The following is a 15,170-nucleotide window of genomic DNA, read 5'->3' on the forward strand; positions in this document are numbered from 1 at the left end:
TTCGGGAGAAATTTAAAAGAAGGATTTGTTCCTCGACAGTAAAAATTCCCGTGATGAAATTTCTATCATGCCGGCCCTAATGACCGATTCCATTATTCTTCGGTTTTTGGTAGGAGTTTTAGCAAAGTTTTGACCTATATAAATAAAATCCTAGAAACTTTTTTACCTCACGTGCAGGAAGTCATCTTTTCAAAACGATAAACCAGTTGGCAAAGAGTTGATTTATTAATCTTTTTTAAAAATGAGTATTAAAGGTTGCTTTTACCTAAAAAATTATATAAAAGTTTTTAAAATGGCATATATAATATTATCATTCCTCGACTTCCTTCAAACAGTCTCCGATATTGTAAACCATGGTTGGACTTTTATGCTTGTTAGTTCTTTGTTTTGGCGTTTGGGCGGCACCAATTGAGGAAGATGTCTACTTGCTGGGTAAGTGTTTCATCATTAAATCTGATTCGTGTTGTTCTTAAATTAATTGTGAAATGATGATGTGTGCAGAGCTCAACGATGCCTTAGCTAGAGATATGGCAGAAATCGGAGATAAGATCAAGTACGAACTGATCACGGCTGAGCGAGATGAAGAATTGCTGGCAAGACACTGCAAAGGACCTTCATGATCTCCATATGAAGGAACTTAAGAAGGTAAGGGTAACAAATGTAGATAAATAGTCTAGGCTTAAATCTCGAAGCTTTTAACATTAATTCGTTCCGTCTTGTAGAATAAATTCGGAAACCGGAATCCAGGAAAAAACTTGTACCAACGATTGCCATCTTCGAAAGTCTGTCATCCTTCTTTCTCTTCTCCTTCCTTGCTGATGAGCAATTCGTGGCCACCTTTTAAGTACCCGACCATGCCACCGTTTAAACCATTTCCAAATTGGGCGGCGTTAACAATTCCTGCACTACCACCGCTTAAACCATTTCCAACTTGGGCGCCGTTAACGATTCCTACACTACCACCATGGAAACCATTGCCAAACATAGCTTGGCCCAACTTCGTGTCGTCTTCTCCACTGATGGCGCCAAAGCCGCCTTCGTATGATTTCAAAAGCAATCATAACATTTGGAACAACTTACTTCCACAAATGACTCACCAGAAATCGTCGCTAACGGATCCGGCTTGGAAGTTACCAACGGTTGGTCCTTTAAACATGACGCTTCCTTCGATGGATCATTTCAGCAATAATTGGGTATTCCCTACGTACCCTCTGATAAAACCTATGCGATTGCCGTGTTACTCTGGAAGACCCACTTCGCAGTGACCAGCTTTTAGTCCTTGTCGGTTTGCTTACATGCATTCGCACTGGTTTCCGTCTCACACTCACCGTACCTCACCATCTCTTTTCTCAAATGGAAAACAAAAAGGGATGGTACATCTCAACAACATTATGGTTGGAGATGGAGATCTCAAGGTACAGCAGTTGTATTTCCTTTGTTTTTAATATGGGGCAGTGCTAATTCTTTCGTATTTTGTAGTTGGATGTTGAGCAACTAAATGGAGAAAATTCACAAGCAGTTCATAACAATGTGACTTCTTTCGCTATTGATGGTAACAAGACCGTTCATCTGATGGTGCCCAATCAGCAACATTCAGCTACTCAAATTTTCGAAGTAGGAAATACGAAACACGTCAACAACTTGACCATCGTCATATTGAACAATTGCCAGGAAACTGACTTGAATGTCCAGTGTACCGATAAAGCTGCATTCAACTTTGTTCCAGCTAATCAGGAAAAGTTGGGTAACCTTCCAGGCTCAAGTGACTACGACCACGAGATTATGAAATTGGTCTCTTCATTTCTTCAAGAAGCTGCTGAGGTAGAAGACAGCAAGTCACCTCTTTCGCTTGCCAGTAAGTTAAAACCTTAATCGTTTATACAAATAATTGTATAAACTTTATCTTGAAAATAAAACTGAATATTTTTCTACAGAAATTGTTCAGCTAAAAGGACACGTGTTTAATCAAAACGCGGTGAATCAAGGGAATATCTTGAAAGATATCAAGTCTCTCCTATTTGAGGAGTCCTTATTGTTTCCTGTTGACTTGTCTTTGATGACTAAAGCGAAACCGGATACTGATTTCTCACCCCCGGAAGAAAATGGTTCCAGCGGTTTATCGACGACCGGGAGTTCTGTAGTTCCGAGCGAAGACAGTGAACCTGGCAGCTTAATTAGCGTTCCGGGAAGTGTGGGCGTCAAAGACTCCCAGTCCGCTGCTTCTGCTTCGACGGAAACTTCTGAACCATTTGCGACGACTGTTTCCGGAGCCTAAGACAACGTTATTAGACTATAAACTGTTAATTTGAGACTAGACTTATTGCTTGTTACACCCGTAATATATACAGATAATTGACTATTATGACAAGAAACTATGTTTCATTATATATATATATATATATATATATATATATATATATATTACACGCGCAATATGGTTTTAAATAAACTCTTATATGAAATTGAATTTCTTTTTCCGATGAATATATACACTTAAGCGTTGCCTCAAAATTATTCTACCATTGCCTCTTACAGAAAAGTATGGAAACTATGGTAAACTTCTTTTTAATATCTGTGAAGTATTCACAAAGTGCAAAATTCTTTGTATGCGCCATGAGGTAATGTCCAATAACCAGAAATCTTCTCCTAAGAATGAGTTATAAAAATGACGTTATTCCAATCGGGAGAAACGTTCAAGAGTACAATTATCTATAACATAGCTTTCACTCTGAAATAATTTATTGTTAAATAAGAAATTTACTTAGATTTATCATGTTCATTACTTTTGACTTCTGACTGACAAACTACAACAGTTTGCTCAACACCATCATTTTATGATAATTCTCTGAAAATGTTTCCCGTAGCAGAAATGTATAATGTACCGGCGTGAAACGATTCACATTTAAATCTTCGAAGTTACTTTTAGCGCTTAATTATAACGACAATTTGACTAGGTTGATAATCGAAGAGCCTACCAAGATTTTTAACGTAACGTTCAGTTACACATTAGGCTGACTAATCCTGGGTGAATTTAACTTAAAATAATTAGAGGGGGAGGAGAAGTTAAGATATAGTCGGAGAAACGATAGATTCTGGAATATTTTCAATATTCCAGATAGGTGAAAGTTCACCTTCTTTATCGATGTTAAGTTTACCAAAATCGGTTTAATAATTTTTTTCTGCTATTTTACGTTTGTTTGTCTGCTTTTCTTTATATAACATATTTTTGTTGTTGAAATTAATAATATGGCCGGTTTATAAAGAATGTATTGAAAGACTTTAATTTGGATCTCTATTTTTATTGCGCGTTTATGTTCAGTGATACGCGTTTCTACAGGTCGTATCGTTTCTCCGACGTAAGAATCAGGGCATACACCACAAGCGATTTGGTATATTACACCGTCAGGATTTTATTTATTATTTCGATTATTTATTAAATTTTTCTAGCGTTTTTTAATAAATTATTTAACATTTTTCCTTTTTTATAGACGGGTTTTACGTTAATAAGATTAAGATTGCGTTCAAGTGCCAAATTTGAACCGCCAAGATAAGGAAGTTTTAAAGGGAGTATGACCTTCCTAGTTTGGTAGGGTGCGATAAGCTTACTAAAAATCCACACGAGGTGCTTCGGTTAGCCAGTAGAATTAATTACCCATAGAACTTCTACTATCAAGCTGTTGATGACCTATAAGCACAGCCAGTTGCCTCGTTAAATATATTGATTTTAGTACAAAACCCTACTGATTTTACGGTTATATATTTAAACAAAACCATCTTAACTATTGAAATAACTATTTACATAGTCACTGAGATATATGTATGTTATAAACCAACTATATTTTGAAAAACAATATCTTCGTGCTTTAGGTTAAAAGTCGACCATAATCGAAATTAGAAGGAAAATAATAGGTTGAAAAATGCTATTAATTCTTCCAAAACTACACCTATAATTTTTCTTCTTTCGTGCTCGGGGGGAATGAAGGACTCTTCTCCCTAAATATCGATAAAGGTTATACTCCCTTTAAGTGTACAGGGTTAACATTTTTGCTTAGATGTTTGTATGTATGAAGATTAGAATCTATTCTGGATGGGTTAATTATACTATTAGGATAACCACTGTCGTTCAGTTGTTTATCAATGATGTCATTGTCCTCATTGTTTTTAGAATTATACCTGTTTATACGTTTGTGCATGTTATTAGCTTAATTCTGTTTAATTTTATAGGGTTGGAACAAACGAAAATGAAGAAATTTACAAGCGTGGGTAGAGCTCGGAATTCGTATAACTTTTGTCTATTGGATAAAGTCTATTCACCTTGAATGATATTTTATCAATTTGGATAAAATAGACCTTTCTTATCCGCGAATAAAGACAATCGAAATCTAGAGCGAAACGTATAACTTCATCCGTTTACATTTCCACCCCTCTTATATATGAATATTTTAGACAATGTATTCTCACAGTTGCGAAAAATCAAAGTCCATTTATTGACAGATAAAAATCTATATAACATTAGTAATGATTAGATATCAACCAGCTTGTTTATAAATAAATTTGTTAATTAAAAAAATTATCCAATAAATAAAGTAGACATATTTTTTAAGATAAAGAACTCAATAGTATAACTTATTCGTTTTCAAAATGTTTTTTTTTATTCGAAAATATTTTTTGATGAGTTAAACGTTGTGTTTTATCTACATATTATATAATTATTCGTTATCTGAATGGTTAACGTGGGCAAACATGGCTTTTCCGGAGAACATATAAATCGTGGTTGTTGGTAATTCCGCGTAACAAAGTAATTATGACGGTGAAGGCAGTTCGAGGACGGAGAAACGGTTTGTGCCTAGAAGTGACGTTTGGCAACATTACAATATAGTTTATAAAGAGTCCGATGATGGAGTCGTAATTTGAAAGTGGCCAAGTGTCGTTACTGTGAGGAGTAAGTAAATCGAACATCCTTAGACGTTTTGAGATATTGAGTTAACCTGAATTTTATTTATGAAAGCGCGTCATATTCACAACGGTCTAACTCGGCTATAAGTACCGGAAACCTAAAATATCACATTGAAAAAAAGCATCCTCAGTATCTGGTCGCTCCTAATTTATCAGCGGTAAGTTCTTTATTACCCGCTGGGCACTACACCTAGAAACCTGGGTGGTAATAATTTATCCACTGCTATTGTATGTAATTGGAAAACGGCGAATAAGACGCAGTGGCGTAGCCAAGGGGACACAGTGGGCACGTGCCCCCCGATACGTATGGTTTATGTATAATATATTTATTCAATAGTTGATTTTATAAAAGAAAAAGTGGTCTTGTCCAACTTGTTAAAATGTTGCTCTTACGTCACAAGGATCAGGTTTATTAGTGTATTATTTGCACGAGCAATTTGCACGCGCGCTAGTAAAAGCTATATTCCTCGCGACTGTAGCGGGCGCTCGAAGCCTAGGAAAAGTAAAGACTGTGACGTAAGAGCAACATTTAAACAAGAAGACCACGTTACTTAATAAAAAGAACTATTGTGCGTACTTCCCGAAACCAAATGCTGACGACGTTACTGATTCGTAGTGTGAGTAGTTATTTTTCACTCCATTTAGTATAAGTGATAATGAAATTTTGAAATTTAAGGGGTAGACAAAAATTTTCCTTTTAGTATTTTTTTGGGGTAATTCTGATAATCATTCATTAGTTTAATTCCGCTATACATTATTTTATTAGCCGGATCCCATGGCATTAGATAATGACAAACTGGAATTATATCGATGGATTATCCTTAAAGATAAACCATTCGATGTAGCTGAAGACCCTCTTTTTCAAAATCTTCTTTGTTCCATTAATCCGCAAAATACTGGTGTTGCAACAAGTTTAAAGCTCAATGCTAAAACCATAAAGACGGAAATACTTAAGTTGCACGCAATGGAAAGAGATAAAGTTTCTAATCTGTTCGAGGTAAGAAATGCATTAATTTTTAAAATACCTTAAACTGGTGCATACCAAAATTGTCGTTTCGGGGGGGGGGGGGTAAATGGAGAGGGGGAAAGGGGTAGAGGATCTTTTGCAAAAGAATGTGCGAAACGTTTTGCAAGTTACCTACTCACTTACTGAAATTGTACAGGAACCTATCCGTAGGTCCCCTAAATAGCAGAAATCAGTTCGTTACGGCCAATTATTCGCTAACTATTATATATAAGACAGTCACTTGAACTCTAGGGTCCTAATAACCCTGATTCAAAATCTATGTATTTATAACTTTTACTATTTTTAATATTATCCTTGTCATTCGAGTGTGTCGTTTAAATCATAGAAGTATCATTCGTCTTTGTTGGCATCTTAGATAAGACTTCTACGACGGGCTTACGCTTGTATAGAAGCCAGGCCTTGTAATTATTGGTTTATAATAAATACACATATTAGACGTATATCTGACAAAGATCAATGTTTTACTTCGAAGATCCAATACTTTGAAATAATATATTCATTGTCAGACTTATATTACTTTTAAAGGGGTTTTATTGAACTTTTCCTACTTTCATTTTCTTGCTATACCGATATAAGCCCACGAATATATTATACACACAAATTGGTCCAAGGAAGATTATTTTTTTTTAGAGTCACACGGTATGGTGTCGGCTAGAGCCTTAGACACCAACCCAAGGAAGACTATTAAACTCCTCGGTTTTGGGGTAGTAGAGTATTATATATATTATCATAAGTTTATAATAACGCTCCCTCTACGTTTATCTCGGCCATAGAACCCTTATCAATTAGAATTTCCCCAGAACGTATATGGCGCCATCTAAAGGCGAATGTATATAATACTATAATGTCTGACTCAGCCGGTTGCGGTTGGCTAACCACTTTTAGAATCAGGTGTACAAACCAGTCAGTGAAATCACTGAAATAACGTCAAATCAGTAGCTTTCGTATTCCTAAGTGAAATCACGTTAAATTTTAAATCATGTGTACAAATTTTGTAACAGTGGATAGTTCCTCGTCCGGTTGTTTCAGCGACGGGGTTGAAGTTAGTTAAGCCTAACGCTTAGTCAGGAATATATTCGTTTTAACAAAGTTTATAATATTTTTCATAAGTATGACACTTTATTTTTCACGTGCACAACGATTACTGAGAGCTAGTCACAAGAGCGACTCTACAACGGACTTCGGCGCAATTTGGCGTCCGTTCGCTCTCTTGTGTGGAGTAACCTTTAACAACGCCTCGCTAGGGGACGATTTTCTAACCGTGATGACGTCACTCCGTGAATAGCTCGCAGTAAAACTTTTCCCAAAGAGACATAATTTATTGAAGAATATTATAACCTTATGGTTTTAAGCTACGAAACATTTCAACAAAATACCTTTTTACCCGGCTTCTTTTTACGTATACTTAGAAGTAACATAATAATATAAGTATGACAATTAGCGCAACTACTATGAAACTGATTTTTAAAGTTATTGCGCAATCAAAGTTTAGTTTAGCACAGAGCCCCCTAGTTTGGGCCCTGCGAATCGGCGCATCGAATAACAATCGAATTGTTTATTCGATTCGGAAATTCGGAAAACCGCGACTCGGTCGATTAGCAGAGCCCTACCCCTAGCGTCTCATATACGTCGAATCAGAAATATACTACTACCAAGACAGTCTGACTTTTTTATAATCTTAAATTAATTTATAAAATTAAAGGCCTTTCTGTTACCTCTAGAATTTTAATTTCAGCAGCATTTGTTTTCGACAGCACGGAAAAATGGAAATTAATCGTGGTAGATTCTTGGGTCTATATATTATTTCATAAATTCATAGTTTAAACGTGAAATGCCTTTTTAGTTTCTCTCCTCATAGGTTTGAAAACGCAACACCATTAATGACCATTCTTACCTGACATTATACCTTGTAAAATAAATACACTGAGAATTTTCAGCTACTAATTGAGGTTTTGTTGATTATTTAATATATTTTGTGTAGGGCATTTCCAGTCAAATATCGTTTACATTGGATGGCTGGACATCGCCCAATCGATTTCCTTTTATAGGCGTAACTGCTCATTGGATATCTGAGCAATGGAAATTAAGAAACATTCTCGTTGGGTTTGTGCATTTTCCCACAAGGCACACGGGAGTCAATATATGTGAAAAATTCTTGGATTTAGTAAAAGAAAGAAAAATAACCAAGGTATTTTATGCTATTTATAGTGAACTTGTATCCTAAATAGACTGTGTACAAACATTCTACGCGTTGTTTTAAGTTAGTTTTCTTAAACTGATAGACAGCGGATAGCCATGCGCGCCCGCAGACATCATTCCACGCGGGGGGAGTGGGAGAGCTAGCTCGCGCGGCGGTCACAGAAAACTGTCTGATAAATGAACGAGCTTTGAGTTAAAATTAAGACGGGATATAATCTTTCATAAGTGATATGTGCCTAATAAGTAATTGCTTCATGTGCACTCCTACAGCGGTGTATCCCCCAAAATAAAGTTCGACAATTCAATTAGTACGTTGTTACCAAAAATAACGGTGGGGCAAACCTCGATGAAAGGGGGCAGCGGGGAAAAGCTCACGAAGGGAGCAATTGCCCTATTGGCCCCCCTGCAGGCGCCCATCAAGATAGGGCGTGTAAAACTTTAGTCGTTTTAATTCTACAGTGGCTACTTAATGTAAATTTCCTAGCACATTTTATATTTCGTTTTCAAGTTTTATCACTAGCGTAACTATAGAGGGGGTTGAGGGGGTCGTTGGCTTCGGGCGGAATTTTCATTGAAGTTGTCTGGAAAAAGGTGGCATTCTGAATACGAGGTTACATTTTTAAATAATTCCGCGAGGTTTCTGTGTTTAACTTCTAAGTGATACGGTATATTGCTTTGGGTCATTCGCGGGTGTTAGCAATCGCAACAGATAATGCTTCCAAAAATGAAACTTTTTCGAAAGAGCTCAGCAAAAAAAGTGAAATCCTAGGTCTTCGATATAGAACGCGTAATCGAATTTGCTGCTTTGCACACGTGCTTCATATTTCTGTAACGGCAATACTGGAGCACCTTAAATCTAAACCAAAGGCGAGTGACGATGACGAATACGGACCGGAAGATTTTGAGGTGCTAAAATCTGACTCTGACATTGGCAACACAGTTGCTAAGGTAAAGTACTTTAATAGGCTGTTGAGCCCTTATGAGTTAAGCTGACGTGACTTTTGTTCAAAGTACTCGTTTAATACTAAACCTCTTATACAACTTAACAATGTTAAAAATTTTATTCATATTACAATCCTCGGCTTAATTTTGAAATACTATAATCACACCGTGACATGATTATAACGTAAATACTGAATCGTACATACACGGGTATGAATTATTTCTTCTCTGCTTTTTTGGAGCTGCTGATCTCATCATTACGATTTTTAAAATAATTGTCTCTGAGTATGAAGGTTTAAATTTTATTGTTTACAGATAAGGGCAGCGATTGTAAAGATACGCTATTCAAATGTTAAAGAAGAGGCTTTTAGGCGGTTGATCGATTCATTTGGGTTAGGAGATGTCAGCGTGATTTTAGACGTAAAGACCCGTTGGAACTCTACGTACTTGATGCTCGAAAGAGCTCTTCGTTTAAAGCAGGCAAGTGTACGGCATTTATACAGCTTATACGCTCTACTCGAATAAAGGAGTAATTTTGGGGGAAATGTCTTCGTTTATAATAATAACGGGACATGTTTCCCCATATATATTGTACGCTGTATCATTTGGTCCAACGGCGCTTTTGTACAATATTTTATAACTAATAAATAAAACAACACAATTGTAGGAGTGTTGATGATACAACAAATGCGTCGTTGGCAACCTTAACATTCCTACAAACTCATTCTAAACAGTTTTTAAAAACTGATGTAACCGTTTTTTAATATTGTGGTTATGTCACTTAAACGAATCGGTTTTCAATGCACTGCTTTAAAAATAACATTGTCTTTCACACTTCAGGCGCTACAAGCTCTTTTGACATCGTAAAATGATTTACAAAATTACGACCTGACAGAGTGACTGGGTAAATATCGCATGCTTGGTGACTATATTAACGGTAGGTATTTCGGTACTATACATGGCGTTCCAAATGGCTCTGACCAGGTGTTATTTTTTCAAACTATTTTAGATGATAGTGTTTTGAAATTTTCAGGGTATAGGAATTTAGTTAGCGACGTTTGAAATCTTAATTTTGAGACAAATATTATTATTAACATATATTTGACAACAGGTACAGGGGGACCAGATAAAATTCAGGTGAAAAAAGGAAGGCGTTGATTTTTAAGGTGTCTCTAGTTTCACCCCTTTCGAGTGAGCTGGCCGCCGGGAACGTCGGGTCGGGTCGGGTTCGGATTATGTAAAATCCGACCCGATCAGTAACAGTCTGCATTATTTGAGCTTGTGGTCGGGTTGGGTCCAACCTAAACCGACCTGACAAATTTAGGATTGGTTTCGGATCACTTCAAACCCGACTCGACCCGACCCGACGACAAGCCTACTTTCGTGAATTAGGGAGAGCTGTAAACGTTAAGAGGTTTCGTTTATTTCACTGTTTTAGTTTCAAAAGTAAATATCTTTTAACGTAACGGTGATTATAAGTTTATTTGAATGGAGGTTATGAATAGGGAAATAATTTTGTAAGAATTGTGGTCCTCCGAACATTTAGCTTTTGGGACGCCCTGTATCTTATTAAAACATACGTTTTTTAGATTAAAACACGGACTGTAAATTTTAGAGGACCGGTATTCCCGAGGTATTTTACGCCCCGTTCACCGATCAGGCTGACGGAAGTCGCTCAAGGTCATGAACTAAAGCGCTCGTCTTTCGGTCGGCCAGATTTCCAGATAACATGCGGGGGGGGGGGGGGGACTAGCTCTATGCCTGGTACAAATGACCTTGACGGACTCTCTCTCTCTATTTCGAAGTGATTGATGCACAGGGAAACCAAAATTCTACAGGGGAAGGCAACGCTTTACTCGTCCTCTAAAATTTACAGTCCGTGATTAAATCAATAACGAATATTATAGGCTGATGCTTAAACCTAAAATTAAAGGTTATGAAATTTGTTTTTCAAGCACTTCAATCTCGCAACTACGAAAATCTCTTCAGTTTCATATCCAACAATTTCATTGGTAATGCCAATATATAATTGGCTTTTAGACAAGCTACAATTGGCAATTTGTGACAACGATGGTTGTATTAAAGAAGCTTGCGTTTTAGCCCAACAAAAATTGCAAGAATAAAAAGAGTTTTCGGATACGGAAGCAAATTGGATTTCTGTGGGTAAGAGTTATTCAACTGGTGACTTTCAACGATAAAGCGCGTATGTAGAATTTAAAAACCTTTGCCAGATTCAATTGATAAATTGCCGAAGCAGGTTCCAAGCCCGTGCTTGAGTGGCTTATTGGTTAATCCGGTCCTGGTTAGGGGCCTAAAACCCGCTTAAGCTTGGGCCCCGAACGATCCTAAAACACTTAATGACTCAAGAGGCCTTGTACAACACATATTTATTTAATTCATAACAACAGCTATGTTGTTTTTAGATACTATAACATATTTGTAATATTTTATTAGCTTTACCCAAATGTAGAAATTCCAAATCACAACGTGGTGATTTTTCGTAACCCGTTATTTACAGTTTTAGATCCTACATTGAAGATGGATTTTTTCAAGGAACGTTGTAAAACGAACGAGCTGAAACATATCAAAGATACAGTGCTCAACGTTTTTAACGATTACTACGATACGAGAGACGAGGCAACATTAATAGTACAACCAGATGAAACTGACGACTTATATTCTATTTATCCAAAGAGATCGCGACAATTAGTGAAAGGTGAAGAATTTATAAAATATTTAAAAGATGATTTGCTACCCCCGCGTACTAACAAACTTCAATGGTGGAAGGTAATATTTAATTTTTAGGAATGGACTCTCGGCAAAAGTTGTAAGCTAAATGGTATCTTTACAGGAAAATGAAGCCTTATATCCGGTGGTCAGCAAAATGGCGAAGGATTACCTTTGTATTCAAGGGTCCTCTGTTGCTTCGGAGATAATTTTTTCTGGTGGAGCGACCCTAGTCTCTAACAAGCGAGCGTCAATGAAACCCGAGACTATTTCAGCTTGTATGTGTTTGAAATCGTGGTGGAGTGGAAATAATGAGTGATTTGCAAGATTATTTTTCAAAAATAAAAATCTTTTAAGTATTGGAACAAAGTTTTTTCATGTATAAGTTTTTAATTCTAGTCCCAAAACGTTGAAGCTACGCTGGCAGTTTGTTATTAAAAAATAATTGATATAAATTTAAATAAAACCTACTTCGCCCATAGAAACGTGATACGCTAAAATAACATTCCTCGGTTTCCTCAAACACTGTCTAATTTTAGTGTGGAAATCCCTAGTTTTTTCAGTGTTGGTGACACCACATAAGTATTAGAATACTTATCAACCTCTGAACTATACTATATAGGTAAACGAGTTCCTTCGTTGGGAAAAGGAAGCCGGTTCAGCGGGGCCTCAATTTGTATCTACACTAACGACATGAGTAGATAAAGATTTCAAAAGGGCCTCATTTTGCTTACGGACCCGGCGGCCTAGAGTGCTTTCCCGATCACTCGCTACGCCACTGCATTTAACGGTTTCAGGAAGCAAATTCCTCGATCCGAAATTAAGAATAGGCCATTTTGGCCATTGAAAGTAAATTAGCCTTAAGCTGTTTAACTTTGTTACATTTATGGGATAGGGGGTGAAATAGGTTTTTTGATTCAATATCGTGAAAGCTGCCTCCAGATCAGTTTCAACCTGGATAACCCTATTGTTTAGGCTACTGACAGGAAAAGTGCTTTTACGTCAAGGGTCTTTTCGTTTTGGCTCTTACAACAAGTGGCAAAAGTTCATTATTGAACTTTTTGAAGTAAAATGAAGTTAAGGAATACAAGAATACAAGACTATTTAAAGAAGTGATACAATTCCAAATAAAGTAAAAAATAGGTCCTCACGAATTCTTTTAGCTAAAAAAATAAATCTAGAAATGCTAAAGTTTTCCAGTAGGAATTGGTTTGAATAACTAATATGGCACCTTTATCCAATAACGTATACGAGCGGATATAAGCTAATACGGTCGTTCTAAAGATACAAGGTCCAAGATTGTACCAGGAGTAGATTCCTCAAACACGACTGCCATATCGATAGTCGTCTATCAAAAGGTTCAAACGTCCATCTACAGGCCGTTTAAAATGAATATCTTAAAATGCTATATCAGAGTGGCTGTACTCTCAGGTCCAACAAAATGAATGCCAAAGAGGGGCATGGGGGTTATGGACCACCAAACCAGTTGATATGTACCATGAAGCAGTGGCGTCGCCAGGGTTTCAAGTTTGGGGGCGCTTAAACCATAAGCCCCGCAGGGACGTTCGTTGGACACCTCACCTCCTAATCCCCGAACCCCCCTCAAAAATGAGCAGCTTAGGTACGCCTCTGACACCCTGTTTTATGTTATTCTTAATATATACTTTCACCAGGGCAGTGGTGGGAAACTTCGCGTAACACTTCGAGCCAAAGCGTGCTCAATGCTTTAGGAGCCTTCGATTCCGTTCACGCGAGCTGATTTGTATTTTCTGAATTACTGGTTCAAAGGAGATTCGCATCGTCAGTCAAATGACTTCAGGATGAGAGCTGAAGCGTAGCTTATGTCATATTTCAAATCTTTTCTCGGAGTGCGCTACGTAATCGATTATCGAAGTGATTGTTAAAAAACAATTGCCTATACTTCGCATGTAATAAAGCGATCGCGACGAGAGGGACACAGCGCTTCGCGATAGACGTATGGATTTCGAAAGATTTACGGCTCTACTTCACGGAAAGAAGCGATCATGATGCGATGAATACAGTGCTTCGCTAAAGAAAATTAGATTTTGAAACAGATTAGATCTTCTTCGAATTCTGAAGTGATCGCGATGCAAAGAACGGTGCACTTCACGATAGAAACGGCGATTTTAAAATATGAAACAGCTTCTTCGCAGAAAGACGCGAACGTGATGGGATGAGATGTAAAGAGCGCTTCGCGATGGAAACGACGATTGGAAAATATGTAAACACTTCCAGTGGCGTAACTAGGGACCCGCAGACCCCGCGACCGCGGGGGGGGGGGGGCCCTGGCGGTTTTAGGGGCCCTTTTCATTTTAATTTACCGGGGGAGGGGATGATTTGTGTAAATGTTTCAAGAGCTAAGGATTACTAGGGGCCCTTACCAACATGCCAGCGGGGGGGGGGGCGGGTCACTGAACACTTCTTCGCTAAAAAAGGTATCGTGACCAGTGGCGTAGGCAGAAATTCGGCAAGAGGGGGAGGGTCCAAGTACGCGTATGTTAGGAGGGGGTTGAGAAGGGGGCGGAAATTTAGTACAGTCAAAGGTAGGCTCCAAGGGAGCTCTGACACGGAAACCCTCCTTGGCTACGCCACTGATCGTGACGCACCGAAAAGAGCGCGTTGCGATCGAAACGTCGGCATTAAAAATATACATTATTTTTCGAGGACAAAAGCGATCGCGAAGCGAAGAGAAGCTTACGCTTAAAGGAAATATTGCCCGGTACCCTGAGAACAAAATGTTGTTACTACGGGGTATATTTACATAAAGATACGCCACAAAACGTTAACAGAATATTTATGTAGGCCTAAATATTACCGCGCTTTTTTAGTTTTAAAAGGAAAATGTACATGAATAACGTGTATTCTGTTAAATCACTGGAAATTACCTTAAAACCTATAGGAGGGGTTTGCACCCAGATCTTCAGTTTCCTCTTTGCACAAAAACCTCTTGAGGAGAACGGTGAGCTCGAGTGGCATGAAGGGCATGAAGGGCGACGCCCTTCTAATTTTCCAGCCTAGTGACGCCACTGCAAAGGAGGACAAAATATAATAATAATAATAATAATAATCAGCTAGGCTAATACCCTTGGCACCACCTTAGGCCTAAGTCATCAAGCGACTTTTGAAGCCTTTAATTCAGGTGGCCGGGTTACAATGCGTAGGAGGGTGGTGGCAAGCCCTGCATGCCACGCGATCGAGCCAACAGCTCCCTACACTAACTATTACCGTTAACCTCAACAAGTTTTATTATCTTATAAGGTTATTTTGAATTGTATCAATCCTTTCAATAGGGTTGTAT

At 37.8% G+C, this 15,170-nt stretch overlaps 2 protein-coding genes and 1 long non-coding RNA gene across 4 annotated transcripts; all 3 read left to right on the top strand.

Moving 5' to 3' along the window:
* The first annotated feature begins 337 nt into the window (after nt 1–337).
* On the top strand, nt 338–737 carry LOC149963201 (uncharacterized). Of its 2 annotated transcripts, XR_016480196.1 has the most exons (3): nt 338–432; nt 502–660; nt 723–737. It is a non-coding gene; the product is annotated as an uncharacterized LOC149963201 (long non-coding RNA). The 2 variants fall into 2 exon arrangements; XR_016480195.1 differs by lacking the exon at nt 723–737 and having other exon boundaries at nt 502–651.
* A 558-nt stretch (nt 738–1,295) lies between these two features.
* Nucleotides 1,296–2,275, top strand: LOC149963202 (uncharacterized). The gene is made up of 3 exons (XM_090165078.1): nt 1,296–1,415; nt 1,480–1,855; nt 1,935–2,275. Exons 1-3 carry the CDS (start codon nt 1,296–1,298, stop codon nt 2,273–2,275), a joined length of 837 nt encoding a protein of 278 aa, XP_090021204.1.
* A 9,264-nt stretch (nt 2,276–11,539) lies between these two features.
* On the top strand, nt 11,540–12,170 carry LOC149963203 (uncharacterized). Its single transcript, XM_090165096.1, has 2 exons — nt 11,540–11,911; nt 11,976–12,170. The coding sequence occupies exons 1-2, from the start codon at nt 11,663–11,665 to the stop codon at nt 12,168–12,170; spliced, it is 444 nt and encodes a 147-aa protein (XP_090021222.1). The 5' UTR covers nt 11,540–11,662.
* Nucleotides 12,171–15,170: the final 3,000 nt, after the last annotated feature.

The sequence above is a fragment of the Leiobunum rupestre genome, chromosome 1 (assembly GCF_980474605.1).
Source record: "Leiobunum rupestre chromosome 1, qqLeiRupe1.1.hap1, whole genome shotgun sequence".
NCBI classification, from domain to species: Eukaryota; Metazoa; Arthropoda; class Arachnida; order Opiliones; family Sclerosomatidae; genus Leiobunum; species Leiobunum rupestre.

Coding starts and splice junctions, on each gene's coding strand:
- LOC149963202 (XM_090165078.1), top strand. CDS start 1,296: ATGCATTCGCACTGGTTTCCGTCTCACACTCACCGTACCTCACCATCT. Junction 1,416..1,479: donor TTGGAGATGGAGATCTCAAG/GTACAGCAGTTG, acceptor CGTATTTTGTAG/TTGGATGTTGAGCAACTAAA. Junction 1,856..1,934: donor GTCACCTCTTTCGCTTGCCA/GTAAGTTAAAAC, acceptor ATTTTTCTACAG/AAATTGTTCAGCTAAAAGGA.
- LOC149963203 (XM_090165096.1), top strand. CDS start 11,663: ATGGATTTTTTCAAGGAACGTTGTAAAACGAACGAGCTGAAACATATC. Junction 11,912..11,975: donor ACAAACTTCAATGGTGGAAG/GTAATATTTAAT, acceptor GTATCTTTACAG/GAAAATGAAGCCTTATATCC.